At 43.2% G+C, this 26,299-nt stretch overlaps 1 protein-coding gene across 11 annotated transcripts; it reads left to right on the top strand.

The window, feature by feature from the left end:
* The first annotated feature begins 1,337 nt into the window (after positions 1–1,337).
* phldb1a (pleckstrin homology-like domain, family B, member 1a) lies at positions 1,338–25,791 on the top strand. 11 transcript variants are annotated; one of them, XM_080508430.1, is made up of 26 exons: positions 1,338–1,474; positions 3,319–3,417; positions 3,870–3,993; positions 4,755–4,925; positions 6,077–6,202; positions 7,410–8,479; positions 11,453–11,683; positions 11,788–11,919; positions 12,048–12,185; positions 12,740–12,868; positions 13,922–14,077; positions 14,157–14,267; positions 14,859–14,948; positions 15,060–15,200; positions 15,509–15,631; positions 15,807–15,962; positions 16,164–16,304; positions 16,391–16,456; positions 16,579–16,695; positions 16,771–16,849; positions 17,966–18,110; positions 18,547–18,637; positions 19,707–19,853; positions 21,026–21,245; positions 24,012–24,097; positions 24,662–25,791. In XM_080508430.1, exons 1-26 carry the CDS (start codon positions 1,472–1,474, stop codon positions 24,800–24,802), a joined length of 4,233 nt encoding a protein of 1,410 aa, XP_080364556.1. In that variant the 5' UTR covers positions 1,338–1,471; the 3' UTR covers positions 24,803–25,791. The 11 variants fall into 11 exon arrangements, with proteins under 11 accessions (XP_080364556.1, XP_080364559.1, XP_080364560.1 ...); XM_080508433.1 differs by having other exon boundaries at positions 13,925–14,077; XM_080508434.1 differs by lacking the exon at positions 16,391–16,456.
* Positions 25,792–26,299: the final 508 nt, after the last annotated feature.

A 26,299-nucleotide genomic window follows, 5' to 3' on the forward strand; every position in this document is an offset into this window, starting at 1 on the left:
TCTGCTGGGAGTGACATCTTATTCATACCATGTTAAATAAGTACTACTCAAAGCACCAATTCTTCCTCTCTTGTCTCGTCTCCAGTTACACGTGGCACGTGTTTTCATCTTTTTTACATCTGATATGCATGAAATACACAGAGGAATGACAAAGGGAAACCTTTCTATTTGCCATATTTATTCATGTTAATCTAAATATGTTTGGAAATGTCTGAAAGCTGCAGCTTTGCCTCTTGTCAAATTTGATCAGCAACTTTATGCCCTTAGTAAGATGTTCTATAATTATGAGGCATCAAATTAGAAAGGATTTAGCTTTTTTTTGATGTGGTTACTACTTTGTGATGTAATTGTGAATGTGGAAATGTTCTGACACAATTATGGTTGAATGCTATATATTTTCTGAAATCCAGTTAAGGACGACTCTAACCGCTTCACTTATTTGAAGTGGCACAAGGAACTACAACCACCAGCCTCCCACCAGCCACCATTTAAAGGCCATCCTGCAAATGTTTCTCGTCTCAGCTGTTACGTGGAGCTTCAGTCGTCTTTGCCGACTTCTCCAGTCACCACTCCATCTGGTTACTGAGCTCCTCGCTTGTTTGTTTGTATTTTCCTCGGTGAGTCATCATCTGCTTCATTTCCTCCCTCTCCTCTCTGGCCCCCCGACCATGGGAAAAGCCTTCAGAGATCAATAGTGAACCCTTTCTCCCACTCTCTCCTTTCTGCTCGTCCCTCAGCCAAACTGCTCCAGTGGGACGGTCTGAAAAGATGCACACATGTGCTCACTCGCTTCCTGTGGAACATTGGAGTTCTCTGTCCCACTCTCTTCCACTGTGGGCGCACTATAATCCACTGTTATCATAGGTTGCTGTTCAATAGTTTTCCCAGAGTGGAAACAGCCCTTTTATAGTTTATTGCATCAGTGGCACACAGAGCTCAGAGCAGGAAGTCAGAGGACACAAGGTCTTTTCCATCTCCTGCTCCCACACAACAACTTGTTTCCTTGCAGGATCAGACTGTTAACACCTGCTTTAACGACAGACAGGGCTGGCGAAGAAACCCAGCTATCTGTGGGCACCCGGTGTGGTCCATCTGAACTTCCAATCAGTGGGAACCTCACAGGATGGATGTGAGCGTATTTACTCAAATGCCCCACCCCCCCCCCCCCCCAAAAAAAAAAAAAGAAAGGGAGGAATCAACAGGAAGAAATAAGAGACTGGAGGGGAGTGCCGATGCTTGGTTCCTTTTTCTGCGGCGCGTAACTCTGATGGGATGTAATTCTGCACCGGGATGGGGAGGAGGAGGAGAAGGGGAGGGGAGGAGGGAAATAGCAGAGAGGAGCACAGTGAGTAAATGAAAAAAGCAAGACGCAAGACACACACACAATAATGTGGATACTGCTCTGTGCATTAATAACCTTCAAGCAAACCCATGGATCTAGCTGTTGTCTGGACTCAGTGAGAGAAGAGAGATGGTAAGAACCGCATGTCTGGCAGAGAAGTTTGTAAACTATCCAGTTGTACTTTCCGAGACGACTTAGTGTTTACATTTTTATGCTTTCCTTCAAAACGATCACCATTGATATATTCTTTAATTCAACTATATTTATTTAAAATCTTCAAAGTCTTTATATATTTTTTCCCCCAATTTTGTCAGTGTTCAAGCTCAGCAGAAGTTGTTCCTGTTTAAAAGTAGCAGCCCAGACTGTGTAGCTGGTGGGATCTATTTTCAGAAGCGCATGGCAACTCTGAAGGGCATAACTGCCTCCATAATGACAGGTTACAGTGCAAGGCCCTGCATTTTCAAGCATTAAAGCTGTTCTCTGGCCTGGGTGTGTACACGAAATCACTGAGGTTTGTGGGTGCTGGAGCATGTGTGTGTGTGTGTGTGTGTGTGTGTCTGTGTGTGTGTGTGAGTTGGCCAGACAGAGACACACTACCCTGCCCACTCTCCAGTCCTGTGTCTGAGTGTGTGGCTCAAAGAGGGCCAGTGTTGACAGCCAGTGGGCTGACAGCAGAGGCGTGAGGTGGGTTTGGTGTCAGCGTGAAACAGAGGGGACGGTCTGTCCTCCGTGTCACTGGGTCCTCTGAGATTCACACACTGGATGTGATTGTCAGATTGGCGTGGCTTCACGCCGTGGCCCTGTACGGAGTGACATCAGACGCAGGCTGAACGCTCTGTTGTCTCAAACTCTGGTGGACTAAACCTGGGTCACAGCAGCCGGAGATGCTCTTTGAACCTTTTTTTCCCCCCCAACATATGATAATAATCAGCGATGACAAGATGGAGCGGTTAAGAACTCATGTGTGCGTCACTCATTCCACACTAAAGGAGTTGCAGTCACTCGGCGATATACAGACTGGTGGAGAAAGCCTGATGCGTACAAAAAGTGCACAATATATCTTATGACATTTAAATGACATGATTCATATGCTCTGGACTTTGGATAAACTGATTTTATCTGTGCATCCCTCACAGCAGTGGAAAACATCAGCTGAGAGAAACACACACACACACAGCATACAGCAATCCAAGTCTCTCCTCTGAGAGACAAAATAGACGCGAGATAGCAGTAAGTTGTGTCTACCTCAGTTTCGCTTGTGATGCTGAGATTGCAAACAGCCCCCTGTGTGTGTGCGCAATAGATATGATTAGTGCAAGACGTGGATCTCGGCTTTGAGCAGAAAATATGGTGAGTCATCTGGACAGCTTGTGTGTCTGCGAGCGATTGTTGGAGGCATGTCTGCTCCACTCGGCTTGTTGTTCCCCTCTTCGTCTGAGCGCCATGGGCAGACAGCTGGATCTCATCCGCAACATCTGTCTGCAAACACGGAGCATGTGTGTCTGTAAGAGCTGAGCATGAGCCACGCTGACTCATCAGCGGATGAGGTGAGCTGACCCCTGGAGGGGGAAGGCACCTGCAGAACTCCGTCTCACTTTCTGCTCCAGATCAACATCCCTTTTGTAAGATTCGCATCGCATCTACGGTGGCAGTCTTGAGTTTATTGTGTTGATGTCTAACATGTAAATGTTCTTCCTAAGCTGAGACAATATTCAGTGGCAGCTTTTCTGATGGATTGTTGAATTTTTTTTGTTTTTTTTTCTGTAATTCTGGAGACACAATTACTTTGTATAGTGGTTTGGTCACATGGGCTTATAAGTGGGGCAGAAGGTTTCTAAGGAAAGCTCTGTTCCCATTGTAGTACAACTGTAGTAGCAGTATTCCCAGTGCTCCCATTCATGCCCTGCCACTTTCTCTCTCTCTCTCTCTGTCTCTGTCTCTCTCTCTCTCTCTCTCTCTCTGTCTCTGCGCTCCAGGACCTACATGTGTCAGATAATTCTGACGGCCCCGCCGACATGGACCGCATGAGCAGGAACACGGTGGGACATGGGCGACATACGCATCAGTTCTTACAGGTGAGTTATTGCTGCCACTGACCCTAAGCAAAAGGCCACACACTGGATGTTTAAATGTTCAACCAATTAGAACAAAACTGAGAAATGCATTCTTTCAAATAGAAGGTAATGCTCATATAATCACATATCTCAGTTTTTCTTTCTACATTAATAGGGCATATTTATTCAGCATCTTTGTCTGTTTTGAGCACAACAAACCATAAATATGTCTTCATCTCTATGCTTGCCTGTTCTTCGTACGTTATCTGTCAGTGATAATCTGTAGAGAGGGCATGTAGATCATTGATTGTTGTTTCTACGGTGTTCAGCAATGACTTTAGTAGCTTTCACTTTCACACTTTATCATAAACAGCTCTCCACTTTATCTCGTGGTGGCACTTTCTGTACACGAAGAGAAATTCCATAGTTTCGGGATTATGTAATGGTGACTTCTCCTCATGGTTTTTCATCAGAGCACTCCTCTGGACCTGATTGAAACAGGCAAGTCCCTCAAGGTCCAGGCAGAGCGCCCCCACCTGGTCAGTTTGGGAAGTGGCCGTTTGAGCACAGCCATCACTTTGCTACCACTGCTGGAAGGTGAGGACCTGTGTGTGTGTGTGTGAATAGCAGTACTGATATAAAACAACCGCAAAGCTGTGGAACATATTTGATAGTGTGATGCCTTTTTTTAAATATGAAATTTTTCTAATCAGATACTCAGAACTTGCTTCAAAAGAAACAGCGTTACATCAAGCTTCACTCTTAAAGGTGCTTTCTGAAAGGAAACTCAAAGTGTTGGCCTGTGAAGTATCTGCACTGCAGACTTCTCTTTTCTGGCAATAACATTTATAATCAATGTCACAGCTTCATATTGTCACATATTCCTATGTATTATGTGTATGTGGATAGAAGAATTTCTTGTTCTTACTCATTTTGTGACAGAGGCGCCTCAGCCAACAGACTTGTGGGATTATATGTGGCTTATCCTCTATGATATCCAATTACTCCAAACAATGTGAGTTTGAGCTGCGCGGTATCTTTTGCATTAAGACAGTGAAGGAATATACCATAATCGAATAACACCATGAATAGTTGCAGATGATCAAATTAATTCGCGCTGACAAGTTGCCTGTCATCTGCAAGGCTAAGCACATCTCAAGAGACCGCCACCTGTTGCCCGGCATTCATTCACATGTTGATTTCACTTGACTCTGCCCATGCCGCCTTGCCCTCAAGGACCCTGCCGGCTTTGAACTTCAGGCCTAAGAATACCTCACAAACGTATTCAAGGCCACACAGCTTTCCAGTAATTTGCTGCTCACAAAAAAAAAAAAAAAAAATGCTTTCTCCCACTGCAGGACGAACCACTTTGGGGAGTGGAGCCACAGATATCCCTCTGCAAGGCCCCGGTGTCACAGCTCAGCACTGCTACATCGAGAACCAGACAGGCAGCATCACCTTGTACCCATGTGGAAACCAGTGTGCTGTGGATGGCATTCCTATCAACAAGCCCTATCGCCTTTCACAAGGTAGTATATGCTACAGTAATATGAATACCGACAGCAAAGAAACTCACAAATTAACCCACACATTAAGTTTCTTTAGGCTTCCATACAAAATGGGAAAAAAAAAGAAATCCACAGTAAATGAGCAGAGCAGCAGTTCAAATAAATGTATTCACACTGAGGCACAGATGGTGACTTCATCTGAGCAAAACTGGGGGGAAAAAAACAATAAACTTTTAAATGTTCAACTGTAGTCAGAATTACCCAAAACACTGTCTGGCAGCACAATAGAAAAACTGTCTCATGTCCTTCCAGTAACATACGTACTCACAATAAAAAATCCAAAACAGTCCCGCCCCATCAGCCCCCTCTCTGTGGGACCCAAGCCAGCAGCTACACCAACGTGTCATTTGAAGCCGGTGTGTGAGGAGGCAGCAGCTGCTGAACAAGAATACTTGAGGCTGTGCTTCATTCAGAGGACAATCAAGAAAGTTTGAATCAAACAACTCAGGAACGGAGGACATTACATTGTTTGAACTTAAAAAAAAAGGGATAACCCGGCAGCTGTTTGGACCACGACGGATGAATTAAGTTTCTCCGCAGGACAACTGGAAACAAAACTTCAGCTGTGACTCTCTGGAAAGTTTTCCAGCATTATTGAAAGATACAAGAAATGCATGGAAATGATGAGAGATTGATTTCACTCACTGGTTAATCACACGTAAGTTCAATTAATCCCCCAATATATTTTCAGAATTGTAAATATCCTGTCTGATGCTTGCAAGGATGGATACAGCTGTACTTCACCATTTTGCTGAAACAGGGTTTAATTCAAATGAATCTCCAAGAGAAACTCGCATAACATTTGTTACTTTAAACTGATAAACAGAACACCAGCCTGAAATTGTCTGCTATGTGTAGACTATGGTCTGTAGAAGTAAAACAACTTCAGCCTTCAACTACTTAAGACATTGTTTTGTTCCTATTTGTGCAGATTTAATTAGATATAATTGAATATTTATACTAACAACTCATGCGTTAACCATCTGCCCACATGTAGTGTGAGAGCCGTATTTTTACGACAACATGACTGGCACAGCGTCTTTAATGATGAAAACGAATGTCCTGAAATAAATTAATAATTAAATACATGATTTAATCCTCTCTACCGGCAGGTTGCATGCTGTGTTTTGGTCAGTCAGCCTTTTTCCGCTTCAACCACCCAGAAGAGGCTCAAAGGATGAAGAGCATGCTGCCTGGAATGAACCAAGGCCCGAACATTGCGAAAACTCTTCCTTCAGGTAAAAGAAAAAAAAAAAAGAAAAGAAAACAACACTTTTTGGCTTTTTGTAAGCATTTATTATGTCAGTCTAACTCCATCTAATTGGACTCCAGACCGAGTAATTCCAGTGATCCAGAAATAAGCATGTCGTGACAACTGTGAGTATGAAGGTTGTACAGTTTCCTCAGGAGCTATTCTGAGCAGAGCAAATGTTTTGGGCTGACAAAACACTTTGGTTTCTTCTGTCTTCAACTGTAAAGATGAATCAGTTACTTCCTGATAACGGGGGGGGGGGGGGGGGGGGGGTGCAATATCTCATTGAACTGTGCAACAATCATTTGCTTAAACTGTTTGTCAAGCCTTTCAAGACATCTCAGCAAACAGTTGTGTTGAGATGTAATTGGTTGGATAATTGGATGCAAAGACATGATTCCATGTGCTGCTAACATTTGACACATTTACTCGTCTTCCTCTGAATTATTATTATACGTGACAGTGTGCAAAAATAGCTTCTTCAGAACTAATTGTGTGTCCTACATTGTGCTCTACTTCACAAGTTCAGTATGTGACCCCATTGTTATGCAAGATTTGACACCACTTTCAAACCAAAAAAAAAAGGTTTTCTTTATATCGTTACGATTACTCTCCAATGATGTTTTATTATCTTGGCGCTCTGCCCACTCTAACTGGTCCGGGTGATATTTAGACCCCATTCTCCCTTGACCTTCTTGGCCGGGCTGTCAGTACTCGGGCAGTGAGAGCCACCACACCCTACCCTCTGTGTATATGGCCCACTCTTTCCTGACCAAGCCCTGATTTCATCTGCTCTGAATGAGGTACGCGGCTGCAGCTTTTATATTTAGCTGCTTCAGATCCCTGTAGGATTACAACACAACTTAGGAGCATCGCGACCACTGGGTTTGGTTCATATAGGAGACCACTGGCTCTGAGACATTTATCACTATTTGAAGTGGGCGCCTGAGACAATGTGAGTCAACGTGTGCCCGGCAGCTTGTGCGGACATGTGTAGTTTCCCTTACAGTATATATGGACCACCCTCCTTGTCCTATAGCTGAGCTGAGGCATTGTCGGTGTCAAAAGGACAGAGATGACAAGGGACAGATTTCACCAATCTGTCTGTTTGTTTGTGTGTGTTTTTGCAACTGTCCACTTCATTTACCTAACGGGCATGCACAAACACAACTGTTTTTGTCTCCACTTTTCAGACCCCCACAGTGTCCTAAATGGGAACCATGAATCCTTTTTGAACAACAATGTCAACAAAATCAGCAACATGGCTACAGACCTGCAGGAGTCCTTGGTGCTGAAGGCGTCGTCGGGATTCGACAAACAGCCTGTTCCTCAGCCGCGTGCACAAGACATACTGAATGGAAGAAACGGCTCGGCAAAGGACAACTATATCAATGAAAATGCCAACAACTTTGGAAACAAAACCCCTCCAATACCTACCCGGTCCACTCACAACAATCTAAACCCTGTCCCGCATCCACGGACTTCACTCTCTGTGGCCACATGCAGTGCTGCTGGAGGTCAGAGGGCACAGGGGAGCCCAAAGGCTCAAAGAAACATACGGGTAGAGGGTATATCAGCACATATCAGGGAGTCGGGTCAGACCACGGAAAACTCAAGCATTAGTCACCACTCATCCTCCATCAAGTTTTCCCCTTCAGCTCCATCCAGCCCACGACTGAGAGGCTCCTCCTTACAGAAGAGATCCCAAAGCCCCATGCGAGATCAGAGTCAGTATCTCTCCCATGTAGATGTCCCTCAGAGGCTCAGGACTCCAGATATGACTGGAGCCAGCGGCCTGAAAGAGCTTCCTCCCCCCAGCCCTCACATGTCCCGCAGACTGACTCCAGGATCACAGGGCTTCAGTGCTAAACCTGTGCCAGACAGTCCCCAGGGGCTCCGCAAGCTCACCGCTAATTCAAAAGCTGAAGCCATGAGGGTTTTGTACGCCCAGAGTCCATCACCACTCACAGGGATGGAGACAGAAGCAGGAGGAAGGCAGTCAAAGCCTGGCATGGGAGGTGCCATCATTGCAGGTTTGGGTTCAGGATCCGGCTTATCTCCTCTCGCCAGCCCGAACAACCGAAGAAAGATCTCTGGTATGACAGCAAAAGGATCCTCCAACAAGGAACTGAACCCTATGAAACCATACACCCGGGAACGCAAAAACAGCATCTCTGAGATCAGTGACAATGAGGACGAGTTGTTGGAATACCACCGGTGGCAGAGAGAGGAGAGGCTGCGTGAACAGGAGATGGAGAAACTGGTAAGTGGTCGGCTGTGAGCCTGCACAGCTGCTCTTAAATGATATCCAAATTCAGCCCAACTTTGCTTTTCAAGATGTTTGCCTTTTTTCTGTATATGAATGGATTTTTAATAATCATACAAAAAAAACAAAAAACAAACCCCATAAAAATATGTTGGCACACAGAGGCACAATCAAACATGGAATTACAGTAGCTCTGGTGTTGTGTTGGGTCTAATTGATTCGATTTTGATGTTTTGTGGGTGAAGTTATAATACTACTTGAAACTTGCAGACATGAGACATTAGAAATTCAGTTTAATGGTTGTTTAATGGTTGAATATAGGCTGTGGATTGAGGCAACTATTGACACGGGACAACAAATGACCATAAGGTTGACAAATAGCGATTTGGAGTAGTGAGAGAGTACTGGAATTACAGAGTCTATGTGTGACTTTATGATATCTTTCCCAAATCCACTGGCAGATGGCCAGCAGCTCAACTCCTCGGTGCATTACTGGCATTGTAGGCCCATGTGGTCCAAGTGACACGGGGTGAGCATTCTCTCAGAAAGTCTGGTGGTCTCGAGTGGAGGGCGCGCCTGGCTATTGCTCAACACTATATTTACCAGAAATGACGGGCGGCTCGTACTTTCAGAGCCGCTTCGGTGTGACTCAATGTGCTTGATCAAATTATACTACGCATACCTGTTCACCCCTCTTCACTTCCCCCAACCCGACCAGTCTCCCATTCTTCAGCCCCCTTCTCCATCCCCTTCCCACTGACAGCTGACGCAACCACAGAGGCGGGTGATCACTGCTGGCCCGACACATCCCACGACTATTTCAGGAACCAGACGGTTTCTGGTAACAAATAAGACAGTCACTAACACAGCCACTGTACCAGTGTGTTGAGTCATCCAGTATGTACTGGCAACCTCTAACAGAAAACAGATGAAGTGCACATATTTTTCCAAACCAAGCCTTTGTTGAACAGTGTTTCTGGTTGAGATCCATTTTGGCATTTTATTTCATGGCTTGGCTTTAGATATGCACAATCGCTAACTGGTTTGTTAAACAAATATCTTCGTGATCACATCTGGCTGCCCATTGAAGAGCTTAAATTTGTTCAGTCTGCTTTTGGTTTTTTCTACACTCCTTCATACACTAAGGACACGTGCATAGTGTAAAATAAATCTCTAGATTATGTTGGGTGGCAGACCAGATATTAAAATATAGCTCATGCATGTCACATAAAAGCAATCAATTTTATATGAGAATAACTGACAAATCACACTATTATCCTTCCTCCCAGTGTTTATTTCCTGGTCAAAATCAGTTATTCCAAGCCTGACCTTTTGCAAACAATATAATGTAAAAATGAGCCATAGAGTCAATCTGTTGAGTGGCTCTTTGAAAGGAGCAGAGGATGAAGGGTCGGCTCTATTCAAAGATCCATGTGACTCGTGTTGACAGAGAACTGCAGCAGAGACTTTACAGCAGTTTACATAGGGAGGCCCCATAGGGAAGCACAATTCATGTGTATTTAAGTTGGTCATTTTGTATGTTAATTACAAGTTCATAAACTGTGCAATTGATAAATATGTATTTTAAGTCAATTGACACATCTTTGGGAATGAGACTTCATTACTATTTCCATCTGGTCAGTTTCTTCTTATTTCTTCTACAATAACATTATAAATGATTTTAGGTTATAAACAAAGGCATTTAAGCGCAAACTAGCTGGCATGACATGATTCCTGATTTATTTGTTGGGGCAGGTTTGAATTAAGCACCTAAAACACATTAATTGTTGACCTGAAGAGACACACAAAGAGAGGATTTCCTTTAGTGAAATGAATTCGCTATATTTAGCGCACAGCTCTTGGAACACTTGGCACAAATTAGCAAAACTCAACCTATACACGTGGATCATGTTGTACTTTGAAAGACTAGTAAAGTCAAGGAGTACAGCTGGAGATGAAGAAATGTAATCAAGAACTCATTTCCAACATCAACCCCTCTAGTCAGAACACTGTGATTCTTTTTTATTTATTTTTTTAATAGAACTGGTTGTTTTATAAAGGATACAGACCTCAGCATTTTAACAATATTGTGTGGAATGTTGCCTCATTGTGTTCCTAAAGTCTTATATTATCCAATTGAAAAAGGTCTATCTTATTCTAATGATGTGATAAAAAAGAAAGTCTAATAAAATTACAATAACATATTTTTTTAATCAAAATAATAGAAAAATAAATAAAAAATAAAACAGTCCATGAATGCTCTACTTTAATTGTGTCAATTTTAACTGCATGCACGGTGATCTACTACAACTACTTTACTGCTGTCTCTAGTTTTACAGTGCCAAAATATTATGACTGGTTCATTGTACAGTCAACATCAATCAATATATGTCAGACAAAAGGGGGTTGCAAAAGAAGACACTTTAGACACAACTGTTTTTTTTTTTTAGTCTTTTCAAGTTCCTAGTTGCTGTCAGACTGGAATGTTGATTACAAATGCTCCAGTCTGTTTTATTTTGGAACATTAAAGCAAGCATCCCATTGTTTGGTGTAACAAGAGACAATAGTGTGGTCACAAATAACAACCACGTGGTCACAAATAACAAGCACGTGGTCATCAAACAACTATATAAAGCAACGGATAAAGATGTAAAAACTACAATATCTCCATAATATGAGACTGAATAGGGAGAAATCCTCAAAAAGTAATGTTATGTTATGTACACCACGTTTGTCTGCATAAACAACATGAGCTCTGACAGGTATTACTATGAAGTCTCTCCCTCTGACTGGCTACGTCAACTTTGACCCCCCCCCCCCCCCCTGCTATCGGGTTACACTTGTACCATGCCAGTGACTGAGCGGCAGCTGCCTGAACGGGACAATGTCACTCAAGGACACTTGAGCGAGAATCTGCAATATGAGCCATCGTTTCAGACCGAGCGCTCACCTCTCACACCTCCTCTGCAGGAGCGGCAGAGACTGGAGACCATCCTGAGTCTGTGTGCAGAGTATAATGACGGAGACGATGCCGCCGAGCTGCTGAGGAGCGGGTTGCTCAGGGGCGCAACGGGGACCTGCTCCGACTCCGGGGGAGGGATGACTTTTCAGGGGGTAGACAGACCCCTGAGGGCGAGAGGAGAGAACGATGAGGAAATCCAGAGGGAGGAGTCGAGCAGCACAGAGAGCACACACCAAGAGGTAAAAGACACACTGGTGTGGGGAGGGGGGGGGGGGGGAGGGGAAGATGTGTTACATTTTGCTTTGTGTTATTTTATGCGTTCACGTACAAAATGTGCCCGTAGTGCGAGGAGTTGTTAGCCGGACAGGAACAAACCTACCTGGAGGAAGAGAGGAACCGGATCTTGTCCAGGGTTGACGACTTGAAGCACAGGGTTGGTGACCTGGAGCAGCAGCTACAAGAGACCAAACACGAGGTCGGAATTAAAAAAAAAAAACATACACAAGTGTTTGTGGAACCTGCAGCTAAATTCACTGCAATTCCTGCACCAGTTGCTGATGACGACACCGGCTTTCAGAGTTTTGACTCCATATCTGTGTGTAGGTGGAGATGGAGCAGGCCCTGCTGCAGGCAGAGAGTCGGGCTGAGCAGGAGCAGGTGGAGGCTGAAAATGAAATCGTCTCTCAGCTCCAGCTCAGACTCAGCCAGCTGGATAAGACCACCCAGAAAGAGAAGGACAAGGTGGGACACGCAGGACAGTCATGTGACCCTATAAGTACCATCAATTTGCCAAGAGCCAATGGTGTAATGTGTACGAACTGCACGTGAATGACTGGATGTGAAACAACTGTGTTTAAATACCCGAATCTCACTCCTCTCTGAATGTGCAAACGAGATTGATGGATACTTCCATTGACCTGCACTGCTTATTGATGAGTCAACTGTCTTAAAACACAAAACACATCCTGTCCCCTGTCTGACGTTTGCTATAGTTGATGTAGACAAGACAAATAGCTGAATGTGAATAAAACAACTTAGAAAAATACGTAGAAATGCACAAATTCACATCACCACATGAGTGGAGCATTGCAATAGCTAACACCTCTACCAACCTAACCTCTGCACCCTCTAATACTTGTTTAACTGCCTCGGCTGCCTGTTAGCTTTAAAGCTTAATTGCATGGATTTGAGTCGTCCGTGATTATTATTCTTTTTATTCTTTTTACTTTCCCCCCGGTGTGGTATGCGTGTCTGAAAACGGACACCATTGTGTGTGTGTTTCTGTGTGTTTTTAGGGGAGGGCTAATGTGTCGGCTGAGCGGAAGGTCCTGGAAAAGCAGAGGAATGAGTACAATGAGCTGAAGAGGCAGTTTGATAAGTGCCCCTTGTCTCTCAGGGAACAGTTACAGGAGCAGCTCAGCAGGGTCAGTGTTCTCACGCAGCCCACTGGCTGGCAACAGTGAGTTATAACATACTGAATACTGCAGTACTGTATGATCTGCGCAGACACAGATGAATTTGACTCTGTGGCAAAGTACTCAAAACAACTCATAAACCTGCAGACGGTGCATTTCCTCTCATTTTTTTTTTTCTTTTCTGCTGCTGTGCTTCATTACATGAACATGCAGGGTTCATTTACAACAACACCATTTGAAAGCGCAGCTTCACAGCAGGCGTTTGCTACCGCAGCAGCAGTTTTAGTCCGGGACTTAATCACTACTGTTCCCTCATTCCGGATGCTTGACAGTGTCAACTGCAGTTAGTAATAATTAATGATGTCATTAACTGCTTTGCTCTAAAAAAATAAAAAAAAATTTGCATGCCCTATTACCATGAATGACTCAGGCCACCTCCGCTCACTTTGTAGAGAGAAAAGCACCACAGTGGATGAATTATTATCGCAAGCCAGAAAAAGGCTCCTCCTCTTAGACGTTATTTTCATTGTCAATAAAACCACATAAGAAGACAAAAATAAAACACAAAAAATGTATTTGCTTGTGAAATTTGATATCACCTTGGTGGAGTTAAAGAGCTTTACACGGTCAGTGTTTTTCACATATCCACACACGAGAGCGTAAAAACTCATGCGAGGATTCGACTCGCTACTGCGAACAAAGGGTGGTTTGATATCTAGATGTTTCCCGGAGGAGAGGAGGAGCTGGGGATTAAACTATTGCTTCTGTGGTTAGAGAAAGTCTCGCACGACTGAGAACACGCTGACATAAAAAGTAACAACATGCTCAAACTCCATCCATCCTTCCATCATCCATCCATCCATAATACCTGTTACACCTGATAGACATCACATGTCAGCGTACAATAAATTGTGCTCTGGATAAATACTTTATTCGGGGCCTTTTTATTGGATTTTTTGATCACAATAAGAACAATGCATGACGTAGCCAGTCTTATCTTTCGTGACACTCGGTGGTTTCCAACGGTGTCAATACACTGCATGTATATGTGTCCATGGGCAGAAGGCTGAAGCCCTGGAGTCCGGGACCAAGCAGTTTGAGGAGCTGGAGTTCTGCCAGCTGGAGGAGGAGAGCAGTCTCGAGGAGAAGAAGGACGCTCAAAGCTCTCAGCTCCTCCAGGAGCGAGTGGAGTACCACTGCAGCGTGGCCAAGAGGAAGGTAAGGAGCAGAAAACGCACGTCTGTATATAATGTGATCACCAGCATGACGTCAACAAAGGGGTTATGTCTCCTCACAGGAGAGAATGGCAGCACTGGAAGCTCAGGTGAAGCAACTGGGGTTACAGGCCTCCCTGGACACTGATAGGCTGGCAAAGGACAGATCGCTGACTCTGCAGCTTTTACACAAGGTGGGTCTCTCGTTGATAACGCATAAAACAGCTTTCGGTGTGCTCACTGATTCAGCTTAGTGACATATGTCTGGTAAAACTATTAAAGAAGGCAGAGTAAGCTCAGTATCAGTAGGATATTTTCTATTTCAAACAGAAGATAAGAACATGCAGATAAGGCAATATCTGTCGATAACTATTACAACTCAATGCTATTCTTCCATCTTCCCACAGTGTGATCTATAGATCTATATCTATTCCTCACTGTTAAATATTGCTGTTAACTTCAATGTATGTGACATTATCAATAGTTTATGGTTACGATTGAGATATCCTGCAAGAAATGAGGGAAAGTCTCAGAAAATAAATCTGTAATGAATGTTTTTTTTTATGTTAAGATTTTTTGATTATTTTTTTAAAGCCTAAGTAATAGGGCTTTTGACAATTATTCAATTATCATTCAAGCTGAAATGAACAGATATAGAAAGACCTTTAAAAATAAGTGTATTTTTTTCACATCATAAGAGCTTTAAACTTTTTTTTTTTTTTTTTTTAATACTTTATAGCTACAGCTGAGAAACACCATATGTGCACATTTGTTTCACCTTTCAGGAGCAGGACCGGTTGTGTGCCCTTGAGAAAAGGTACCACACACTGACAGGAGGGAGAAACTTTCCAAGGTCCAACAGCAATATGAAAGAGGTGAGCAGGTACATGCGAGACATTGTAATACAAACCACCTGTGGTGTCTGAGCTGGAGGAAAATTACTGCAAAAGTGGATTTCTTCTTACTTAGGTGAACTTTTTAAACAGGAATTGCTTCACATCAGCGAACCTGACCTTGTATATGGGGACGGTCCGCCTCATAGCCCCTGTCCCTCCTCTGCCACCTTCTCCTCCTCCTCCTCCTCTCACATCCCTTCCCCTGAACTCTGTCCTGTCAGACTACAAGAGGTAAATCTGTGTAAAATCCTCTGTGTAAGTGAGTGAAATGCTGTGCCTCTACGGTGAAACATGAGCATGGTGGTGTGTTAGACGCTGACAAACCAAAGCAAGCGTGCAGTGTGTCTGTTTCTATGTACATTCTTGTTTGTGGCCCTTGATGAATAAATTGCACCGTCACGGCCATCGGTGTTTGATTTAGAGTGAGACGGAACGGAGTTGTGACACGCTCGCGGTTGCTTTCGAATCATTAGAGTGACTTGTGGGCGTGCTGCCATCTTCAGCCCTTTTCTATCTCTCTGTTGTGGGTGTTGATGCAGGAGTACCTCAGGCTGTCTGATGTCTATAGGATGTATGGAAATGCTTCTGTGCCGCCTCACTCTTCCTCCCCTGCTGCTCTCCACTGCCTCACCCTCACTGTCGCTCCAGCTCTGCCGTGCGAGGTAGACAACCCTTCCTGCTCTCTGCCATTACCTGATTTGTGTCTGAGTGCTGAAACACTCACCTCATGAAAGCATTTTGACTTCGTCTCGAAAAACAGACGCATGCCCTGAACCTCCCCCTTCACCTTATGCTCTCTCTGTGTTTTCTGGGTGAACATTGACTGTCTGTGTGAAGGAGTACGTCACAGTCAGCCAGTTAAGCCAGATCTTTGGGATGCAGAGAGTTGATTCCTCCTCTTCCTCCTCTATTCCGTCATTCCAACTGGCCTCTGCCGAGTCCACCTTATCTTGCCACTCAGCTGCACGTGGCCCTTCCTCCTTTCTCTCACAGGTTTGTCCCTCCCTAATTTAAGGTATACACTTTCTAAAAAGCACTTTAGAATTTCCACTTTGCTTTCTCTCAGCCTTAAACAGACCGCTTCCTGTTTGTTTTAGTTTTTTCTCTACACCTGATGGCTGATGCTGCTGTTACTGATGATGTTGCTTTGCTGCTCCTGTTTGTCTTTGGCTGGATGCTTTGTTATCACCTCAGAGCCAGACTGAGCTGAGCAGGAATGCAATGGCTCCTCTTAATCTTGAGCGCTGGTACCAGGACATCATGGCTGCCGGAGAGCCTCTGTCATGTCCTCCACCGCTACCTGCAAAGTCTTTTTCTGCACGCAGACACGGGCAGGTAAATTCCTTCGTGCTCTCCTCGCTGCTTGTCGGTGTCTCACCAAAAGACACTAATACCAATACAGATGAACTCCCAACACACAGCCTGTGAACCTTCATGCTACCCAGGAGGACAGGACAATGCAGATTTTATTCACTCAACTAAAACTGGTGAAATAATACAAAAAAAACAAAAAAAAACATCTTTACTCTAAATTTCAACTGTGAAAATCACAATCATGTATGTCAAAGCTCAAATTAAAAAGTGACCCCTGATTCGTTTCTGCCCTCAGTTGCTGAAGTCTAAATCAGACGGCGAGGTCGGCCACGGATCCAGCTATAACGTCTGCAGCGCTGCAGCTCTGCCACACTCCAGCGGCGCTCCACATGAGAAAAATGCAGCCTCTAAGGTCAGTTTCCCACAATGTGAACTGATTAAATATTCTAAATGGTTCCCTGCATGACGCTTTTCATGTGTGTCGCAGGAGTTACAGTTGGTGCTGAGAGAGATGTCACTGCCGTTAGACATGGACTCCAGGAGGCAGATGGTCCTACAGTGCAAAGGTACGTTGACTCTCAACTCTTCACGTCAGATTTCAATACGAAGGGAAATAGATTGCACTCGCATAAAAAGGCTCATCTGAATGAATTAATGAGATAATTATCTCAGAAAAAAGGAGGAATGATTTCACGAAACAAAGAAAAATCAACTGTTTCTGCATTAATGAGATAATTAAGATTCCCCCCCCCCTTAAGTTATGTTTCTATAGGTATGCCTACCAAACTGAGCAGACAAAAAACAGAGGAAGTTTTATGTTTTCTTTTCTTTAAAAAAAAAATATTAGCCACAGCCTCTTAAAAATGAATGTCTGTGGCACTAATGGGTAACTTTGATTGTTGTAAAGGCTTCATCCTCACAACCAGATATTGATTTAGGACAAATATATCAGCATATTTGTTTTGTTTTGGGCTTTTTTAACCTTGAAATAAACACAGTGATACAGTAATTTGAGGTAAATCTGAAGTAATTTCAACTGTTACTTACTGTTGATACATGAAAACACAGTTGTTATGTTGCAGAGCTGCTGTCTCTCTCGGTCCAGCTCATGAACTGTAAGCTTTAGTGTCAACTGAAGCTGTTGTCTTGAATGTTACTATTGTATTGAACTCCTACTGGAGGTAGAGCACCTCATTATTCCCAAACTAACTCCATCCTCCTGACAGACACAAGAGATATGTCCCACTGTAACTAACAGTACTATTAGAATGTATCCACTGTAAATGGGACACTTTCCCTGAATGAATATGTATTGATTATTATCGTCATCAGTTCATACATATGTTCATAGAGCATTTCCCTGAGGGTCGAATCCTGCCTGCAGGAGACAATGGAAAGAATGAAAACTCCGAAGATTCTTTAATAAAATTGACTGCTGTTGCTGATTTGTTTGTAACTGCGCTTTGATACATTTTATACGAATGCTCGCAGAAAGCTCACTCTTGCCAGAATCTTATTTTTCTTCGACCCTGATATTCAACACTGATACCAGAAACTAAAGCAGCCAAACCGTTTGTAAACACCCTGGATGAATCGCCTCGGAGCAGTAACTTGGCTTCGCCAGTAGGGGGCGCTGTAAGTCTGTGACAGCTGACGCCTCGCCCTCTGTGCCTCCAACGCAGATCCTTCTCCCACAGTCCACCACTCCATCCTCCATCACCAGACGCCACCCAGCGGCGGCCAGGCGTACGACACGCTGAGCCTGGAGAGCTCAGACAGCATGGAGACCAGCGTCTCCACCGGCAACTCCGCCTGTACCCCGGAAAGGTGAGCGGCTGGCGCTGTTTCCATGGGAACACTCAAGTCTGCCCCATCTCTCAGGGAAAGAAGGGTCACCGCGCTTTGTTCCCGTGACAACATGTTGTGTTACACGCCTTGCTCACGTGGCGAGCCAGGTACACCGTCTGTTGCCATGACAACCCTTTCAAGTTACCACTGATTTTTTTTTCTTCTTTTTTTCCCTTTTTTTTTTTTTTTTTTGAAGTGAAGTTTTAGTGGTGTTAATGAAGAAGCCTGTGTCTTTCTCCCCCGCTGAGAGAGTTTGGTTTCCAAGGCATGTCCGTTGTCACAGGCAGATTATCAGTGTGTGTCTGTGTCTGTGTGTGTGTGTGTGTGTGTGTGTGTGTGTGTGTGTGTGTGTGTGTGTGTGTGTGTGTGTGTGTGTGTGTGTGTGTGTGTGTGTGCGTGCGCGCGCGCGTTGCAGTGCCTGCGGGTTGGAGGCCCAGAGGATAGAGGAGATGGAGAAGATGCTGAAGGAGGCGCAGCAGGAGAAAGCCCGACTGATGGAGAACCGAGTGAGTTCCTAACTTCACCTCCTCACAGTTTCACAAATATAAAGCTTCATCGGGACACGGCTGGAGGGAATAACCGCCTCGCTTCTAAGAATTCATCTTATAATAAAAAAATGTTTTTTAAATAAATACGATCCAAATCTCAAATTGTGATAAAGTGCAAATTAACTGGTCGTTTGATTTTAAAATTATAAATACGATGTTTAGTTGCATTTATATTTAATGATGATAAAGTCACACCTATTTTTTTCCATCCTGAGCATCACAAACACAGAATATGTTTATGCCATTTTAGGATTTAGCCATAAAATCTGTCAAACTATTAACAATGTTTGTGTCAAGCCAAAAGATTACAGTGGGAATTCATACTGCGTGGTATTGATAAAATCAAAGCCAAAGTATTATTTCAAACATAATTCAATGTCATAAATGGATAAATACTTGCTAATTAAATATTAGTGATCAAAGTAAAGTCATTTTAATGTAACTCTTATTAACTTGTGTCCGTACTTCTTATTTAGATTAATTAAAAAACTCTGACAAACTGATTACATTGAGTTCCTTTTCAGTTCCAGTATGTGTAAAATTCTTCATTTGAATCCCAATTCCTGCATAAATAATCATATATTTCAAGTTTTCTTGGGACAAACTTTTGAGTGACTGCAGAAGAATAATATTTCACCATTTTAATAGATTAAAAAAAAAAAAAACCAAAAAAACATAGAAGTGATCTGAAGATGTGGTGAAATAAAGTTGTAATTATTTTGTTTGTATCTTTTCTTCATGTTGAAACAAAGCAAAAGTGTATGTAAGTATCTGAAAGCTGCAAAGGATCATTTTACATCAGCCAAAGCTTCCCCTTCCATACACAGATTTAAGGGATATATTTTACAAAACCCTGGATTGGGACTTGAATTCTCATGAGCGTCTTCTGACAGTCATTTGCTTTGTATTGCAATATTTGCCTACCATTAACATATTCTCCCCGTCTCCCTCCTCCCCCCCCCCCCCTATTATTTCTTCTTCTCCTCTCTCCATCTGTTCCTCTTTCCCCCTGTCCCGACGCTCCCAGGAGAGGGAGGTGCAGACTCGGCGGCAGATGCTGGAGGAGGAGCGGAGGAGGCGAGAGGAGGCCGAGAGGAGGCTCCAGGACGAGACGGCCCACAGGCAGAGGCTGGTGGAGGAGGAGGTGAAGATGAGAGAGAAGCACTTCTCCCAGGTCAGTGGAGCAGCGGGAGGAGACGGGAGGGAGGGGAGGAAGGGAAGGGGAGACTTTAGGGAGAGGATGAGAGACGAGACGCCGAAGAGGAGCCGAGTGAAGGGGAAGATCAAAGATTGTCAAGGAAGGGAGAAAAGCAGAGGGAGCGGAGGGGAGGGCAAAGAGAGCGAGGGGAAAAATTACAGGGATGGGCGGAGGGGGGGGGGTTTAAAAATATACACACACGTTACAACTTTAATACTGGATGAGCCTATTTGCCAACATCCCTTTTACTGTAAACAAGGACAGTGTGTTCAATTTGAAACGCCCCAAGGTCAGCCTTTGTTCTCGGGTCAGGCTGAAAGACGCCCGCAATCAATACGTTCAGACGAACAGATCAAATGACCCTTAACACCACTTGTGCCGTTTGTAGTGACAAACACAAACAATATTTGCCCTCATGTACAGTTTAGTCCGTGCTCGGGGGAGTTTTTAGTGCCCTCCATCTCTCACACTCTGCACTTTTACTGTTTCGACGTGACCGAGTGAACTGCTCTCAGTAGGATCGTTTTCTGGACGGGATGGCGAGAGAAAGGAAACAATAAACCAACGGCTCATGACCAGAGTAGCGCATAACAAGCAAGACGAGGGAGGACAACGGCATGTCGCAAAACACGAAAGATAAAAAAAAACCAAAAACAAAAATGTTTAATAGAGTCACGCGTTACAAAATGATGACGCCAAATTGTAATTTCATGTTTGCTGGAGTTTTAAAGCAGCAATTCCATTTACTCAATATTATGAATTTAGATCCCAATCAGTAAAACGTCCCGTACAACATCCTGATTCCATAAAGTGATATCAGGACAGAATTATCTTTCAAACCCCCGAACTGGAGATTCCCTTATTGCAGTTTCATGAGCAAATATTAAGGATTTGTACATGTTTGAAACTTGACTTATCAGCAGTCAAGCAGAAATCTGAATTCAAGAATTCTGCAAAGACAAGACTAAATACTGACTTAATGAGACGGATTATAGAAAAGACACGATGTAGAAAACACAAGGCTCAGAAGGACACACACCGAGACACAGGGTTTCCTCGATGGTCAGTCTTGAGTAAGACCCGACTCGGCGCTCCACCGCAGGACTTAAAGACCTCGCTGGCGATGTCTGGCGATGTTTCCTTCACAGGCCCGCCCAATGACTCGCTACCTGCCCAACCGCAAGGAGGAGTTTGACCTGCGCGCTCACGTGGAGTCGTCCGGCCACAACATCGACACCTGCCCCTTCGTCATCCTCACCGAGAAGATGTGCAAGGGCCACCTGGTGAAGATGGGCGGCAAAATCAAGTCGTGGAAGAAACGCTGGTTCGTTTTCGACCGTCTCAAGAGGAACTTCTGTTACTACGTGGGTGAGGAAAAGGCCGACGCCGCTTTGAGCGTCTCTGAATTCACGCACAACGGCTGAAAACTATTAGAAGTATTTGTTTTCCGAGTTCAGAGTATGAATCAAGGGCATTCTCAAGGACCTCCAGGACATTCCCACTGTGAGGCCGAGGAGCGAACCAATAGATCATCGTACAACTTCAGATAAATGGCAATGATAACAAGACAAATAAAAGGAATTAAGTCAAGTTTAAAAGATGCAGTGATTTCAGTGTGGAGCGTTTTGAAACTGAGAGAGTCTTTCGTCACTGGAATAAAGAAATTACACGGGTCCAAAAAATTCAGCGAAAGACGACAAACAAAAACCTTTGTTGTCACCTGACAAATCACACAACAGGGACAGAGAAACACAGCCGTCACAGCAGTATCAAGACATGTACAAGATTTTACTTTAGAGGATTCCAACTAGAAAACAGTCTCACAAAGGTTATTTCAAAATTTGTATTAAAGCACCTGAAGAGCCTTGAGATGTCGTCACTCCTTCTTTTCCTGCTTTCGGAGGCCTTAAACTTACTGCTGTCAGGCCTCTGGTTTGACCTTTGACCTCCGTTATCTGTTTGATAGTTGTGGATGGATGGATCCGGAGTTTAAAGTGAACTTTTTGCAGAAAGTTTTCCTCCCGCGCGCGGGGCCTTAACCTGATTTCTTGGGTTTCACCCGGCAGCAGCGCCTCTGAAAGAATTCACACTCTTCTCTCATACTGTTGGTTTTCTTTTTTCTCGGCAAAACGCGACTTGTGTCCTGAACCGGCGTTCGCTCACCGAGCCGCACGCACTAATTAAAGCGCCTCTAAGTGAGACTTCCCCGTGTGTCCTTGTGTTTGAAAACAGAAGTCAGTTTGTGTTTCCCGCCGATCAGACTGTCCCCAGAATTTGGAATGAGAACACTTAGTTTTCTGAATAATTCACCAGCCGCATTTTGAGACATTACGTTACAATCAAGTTCAAAATAGAACCCAAGTATATTTTCATTACCGACGCCCCTGTTCTCTTTGCTCCTCTCTCTCTCTCTCTCTCCACTCACTTGCCTAGCCTTTTCACCCCCTCACTCCTGACGAAGATGATGGTGATGACGGTGATGAAATAAGATGCAATACTTTCTCTAGATGTGTTTTTCTTGGGGAGGAGGCTAGCTCCTGGCTTGTTCGTGACTAATAAAACGAAACTCACATTTCAAAAACATTTATCTCATTACTAAGCAGATTTGACTTGTGGGAAAGGGGGGGGGGGGGGCAAGAAAAAGTGCCCAACATATTTCAAAAGGATGTTTTTAATTGTTGGTGGATGTGTGATTTGTCGCCGCGCGATTGGGTGTGTGTGCGCGCGAAGGACGCGGACGAAAACTTGGATGTTTATTTGACTCAAGTCCAGAAAGTCTTTCAAGCAGATTTTTATTCGAGAAAAAAAAAAAAAAAAAAACTTAAGCCACTCTTCTTCACGCTTAAATGCCCACAGTTTGGCCTTAAACTAGGAAAAACTGCAAAGAGCTTCATCTGCAGGTTTCACTGAAACACAACTACCGAACTCCTCGGCATCAAGTGGGTTCAAAGTGCTTAAAGATATCTGGTGGATAGATAAGTACAATCCAAAAAGGAGCGGACAAGAGGTCTGACCTGCTTCAAGGGAAACGTTGGAGCGGAAAGATCAAATGTGATATTCAAAAGAGGCATTTCTTTTTAAGGTTTACAAAAAAGTCCCTTCCGTGCCAGCAGGGAAATGGCTACAAAAAAAAAAAAAAGACCCACAGAGACAATCCAGAGTGAAGAAAACAAGTCAAATTAGTAGGATGTTAAAGACTCCAGGCATAGCTTGAAATAGACTCGCACTTTTAATTAACTTTTACTCTGATACAGTGTTCCTCATACCTATTCATGGATTATGTGTTGCTGGGAAAAAAGAAAAGAGTTGACACCTTTTTTTTCCTGTTTTTCCGGCGGACTTTTTGTTCCCCCCCCAATCTAGATTCTTCACCACACTCACTTCCTCTGTTTTGACGAGTGCGGAAGGCGAAAGAAACATCATTTTAGAAAAGATCGACGTTTCCCGTTTAAAGTTCTCCAATTAAGTTCTGGTAAACAATCCTCCGGGGCAACTTGAGGCCCGTCGAACTGTAATTAGTCAAGTCAATATTCATTCTTTAAAAAGGCAGAAAGAGATCTCCTTAAGCCTGATGATAGATTCTCCTCCCCACCCAAAAAAAATTGTGATCGTGGACTGAAGTCTCACAGCTCTCCACTCTGCAACAGAACAAATAAGTTTGGCTGCGGCGCCCTGCGACCACTAATTGGATAAAAGATTATTAAAAAATTGATGCGAGGACAACAAGACAATTGTGGGCCAAGCAGAGCAGTACTGACAGAATACAATGAGGGAATAACATGAAATATCGCAAGAAAATCTGAATAAACACATAATAAATTAATAAAAAATGAACAAAGACGCTTTTAAAATTGCGTGAGAGCGTCAAGTCAATTTACAAAGTGACATTTCGGGTTAAATTGGTAAAAAAAGAAATTAAAAATGTTTCTTCTGAAATGATAAATATTGTCGGTACTCCACAGGTAGTAATATCCACTGTCACAATCCTCTCCATCCGTTATTATTTTTTATTATTATGTATCCAGGCATCACCGGCTGACTGCTGTCTTGTGCTTATGCTGGCAGAGGTCTTGCATCAGTACAGCTGTAATGTAATGTATCTTAATATATTTCTTTCTCCTTTTCTTCCCTCAGACAAGCATGAGACCAAGCTGAAAGGGCTCATTTACTTCCAGGCTATTGAAGAGGTTTATTACGATCACCTACGCAGCGCCACCAAGGTAAAAAAAACAACACTCTTTTTCAATTTCAACAACAAATCCCATAACAATTTTACATGCATTTTTTATTATTATTATATTCATGAATAGGGAAATATGGATGAAGTTTAGATTATTTTTTTTTTTGCTTAAAATTAGTGCACTGGGCATGTTTTGTTTTTTTTAATCCCTGACTACCTGTCACTTTTATGTAAGAGTTTTAAACCAGCTTGTACAAATTCAACACTTTAACCAACAGTATAACATGCGTCTTAAAACATACTTATTTTGTGATAAAATTACATTTTGGCATTCAGGACTAAAATATTGTGAGTCAGATCCATAAAATGTTTTGAGGCTGATTGTGTCTATTAGATGAAATAAGCAAATATTCAAAGAGACATTTATTTTTACATTTACATTTATATTTAGAAAAGGTGGAGTGTGTTCAAGCTGTACAGAAACGGGAAGCTGTGTCGGTGAATTTCACTCTATTCTGTAATAGTTAAAAAAAAAAAGAAAAAAAAAAGAAAGAAGAAGCAACAGGTGCATCCTTCAGTTTTTGTTCTTCTCGCAATCTCCCAGAGCCCGAACCCATCTTTGACCTTCTGCGTGAAAACTCACGACCGGCTTTACTACATGGTGGCCCCGTCCCCGGAGGCCATGCGGATCTGGATGGATGTCATAGTGACGGGTGCGGAGGGCTACACACAGTTCATGAGCTGAGGGACCACATGGGGGAGGCAGGAGGAGGAGGACGACAACGACGGGGGACTGAGCGGCCTCACACACTCACCTGCACGCCAACCTAAGCTGCTCCCCGCCGGAACCGGAGCTGCAGCCGCTGACACACACACACACACACACACACACACACACACACACACACACACACACACACACACACACACACACACACACACACAGACACACACACACACACACACACACACACACACACACTGCCCGACGGTGTGATGGACGTCTGAGGACAGGAATAATCTGGGACTCTCTTAAAAATATGTTAAACAGCCCGATGCCTTTGAGCAAATGAGGGCTTTGGGCATGACAAAGGTGCTTGGGAAAAAAAGAAAGAAAGAAAGAAATTCAGAGTTGTTATATTTCAGTGTATAGGAAGAAAGACTGTTTTGAGCTGCCTGCCGGTGGATGATCCACTCGACGACATCAATCACAGTCTGTTACCAAAATGTATTGTTAATAATCACAACGTAGTAACTGGGATTTCAAGAAGAAATACTTTAAAGACTTCCTACTTTATATAAGCTCAAACTGTTTACACCTCTGAAGCCGCTCTATGCATGCAGTGTTATCACTCTAACCTTTTTGATACGTTTCTACTTTTCTCCCTGGAGTTTGTAACTTTTGAAAAAAGAAAAAAAACACACACACACACACACATACAAAAAAAGGTAACTATTAAAAACACCAAAACAATAACAACACTCACTGGCAATAATTGTAAAATGCTCAATAATGTTAAATACTATTTGGTTCTAAATATTTTTGTCAACAGAATTGTTCATAACATTTCCGGTTCTAATGGTTTTACACTCAAAATAACAAATGACACAATGTATGTATTTTACATAGATATATCACGCAAAATACATTTGCATATTAATAAAAAAATATATAAATAATAGAGTTATTATATTATTCTGAATTTACCATGTACATCTAATAAATAAAATATATGGTGCATCTGTCATTTTGTTTTGTTTTGTGTGATAACAATTTGTTGTTGACAAATTGTCTAAACTGGAAACATTCAGCTCCGTTCCTCTCTTTTAATTAGCGCTTCTCTCCGGCTCGTCCTTAATTACCACATTTTCTTTAAATAATCTCATAATGAGCAGCCCGTATGCATGGAGGTGTTCCCTTTAAAACACTACAACGGGTCTGTTTACATAAGGTGGTTTGATGAGTTAATTGCTTAATTAACTCGTATTATCAACAGCAGCTGGCTCACAAGTACTGCAATCCCGCTCCGTTATATGCATTTCTGGGGCAGTCGAGTTAATTATGAGGCTCGCCTGCACTAGGTGGGCCACATGAAAACATGAAGTGAAATTACATGCAACTTATCATGCATGATTCAATATCGAGAAATTTGAATTCATGTATGAAACCGGCAAGCATGAAGTTCCCACAAACAAGAGGTTATAGGAGATTCACTCGGAGTAACTCTTCTCATGGATCCCA

The sequence above is a fragment of the Blennius ocellaris genome (assembly GCF_963422515.1).
Source record: "Blennius ocellaris genome assembly, chromosome: 14".
Classification (NCBI taxonomy): Eukaryota; Metazoa; Chordata; class Actinopteri; order Blenniiformes; family Blenniidae; genus Blennius; species Blennius ocellaris.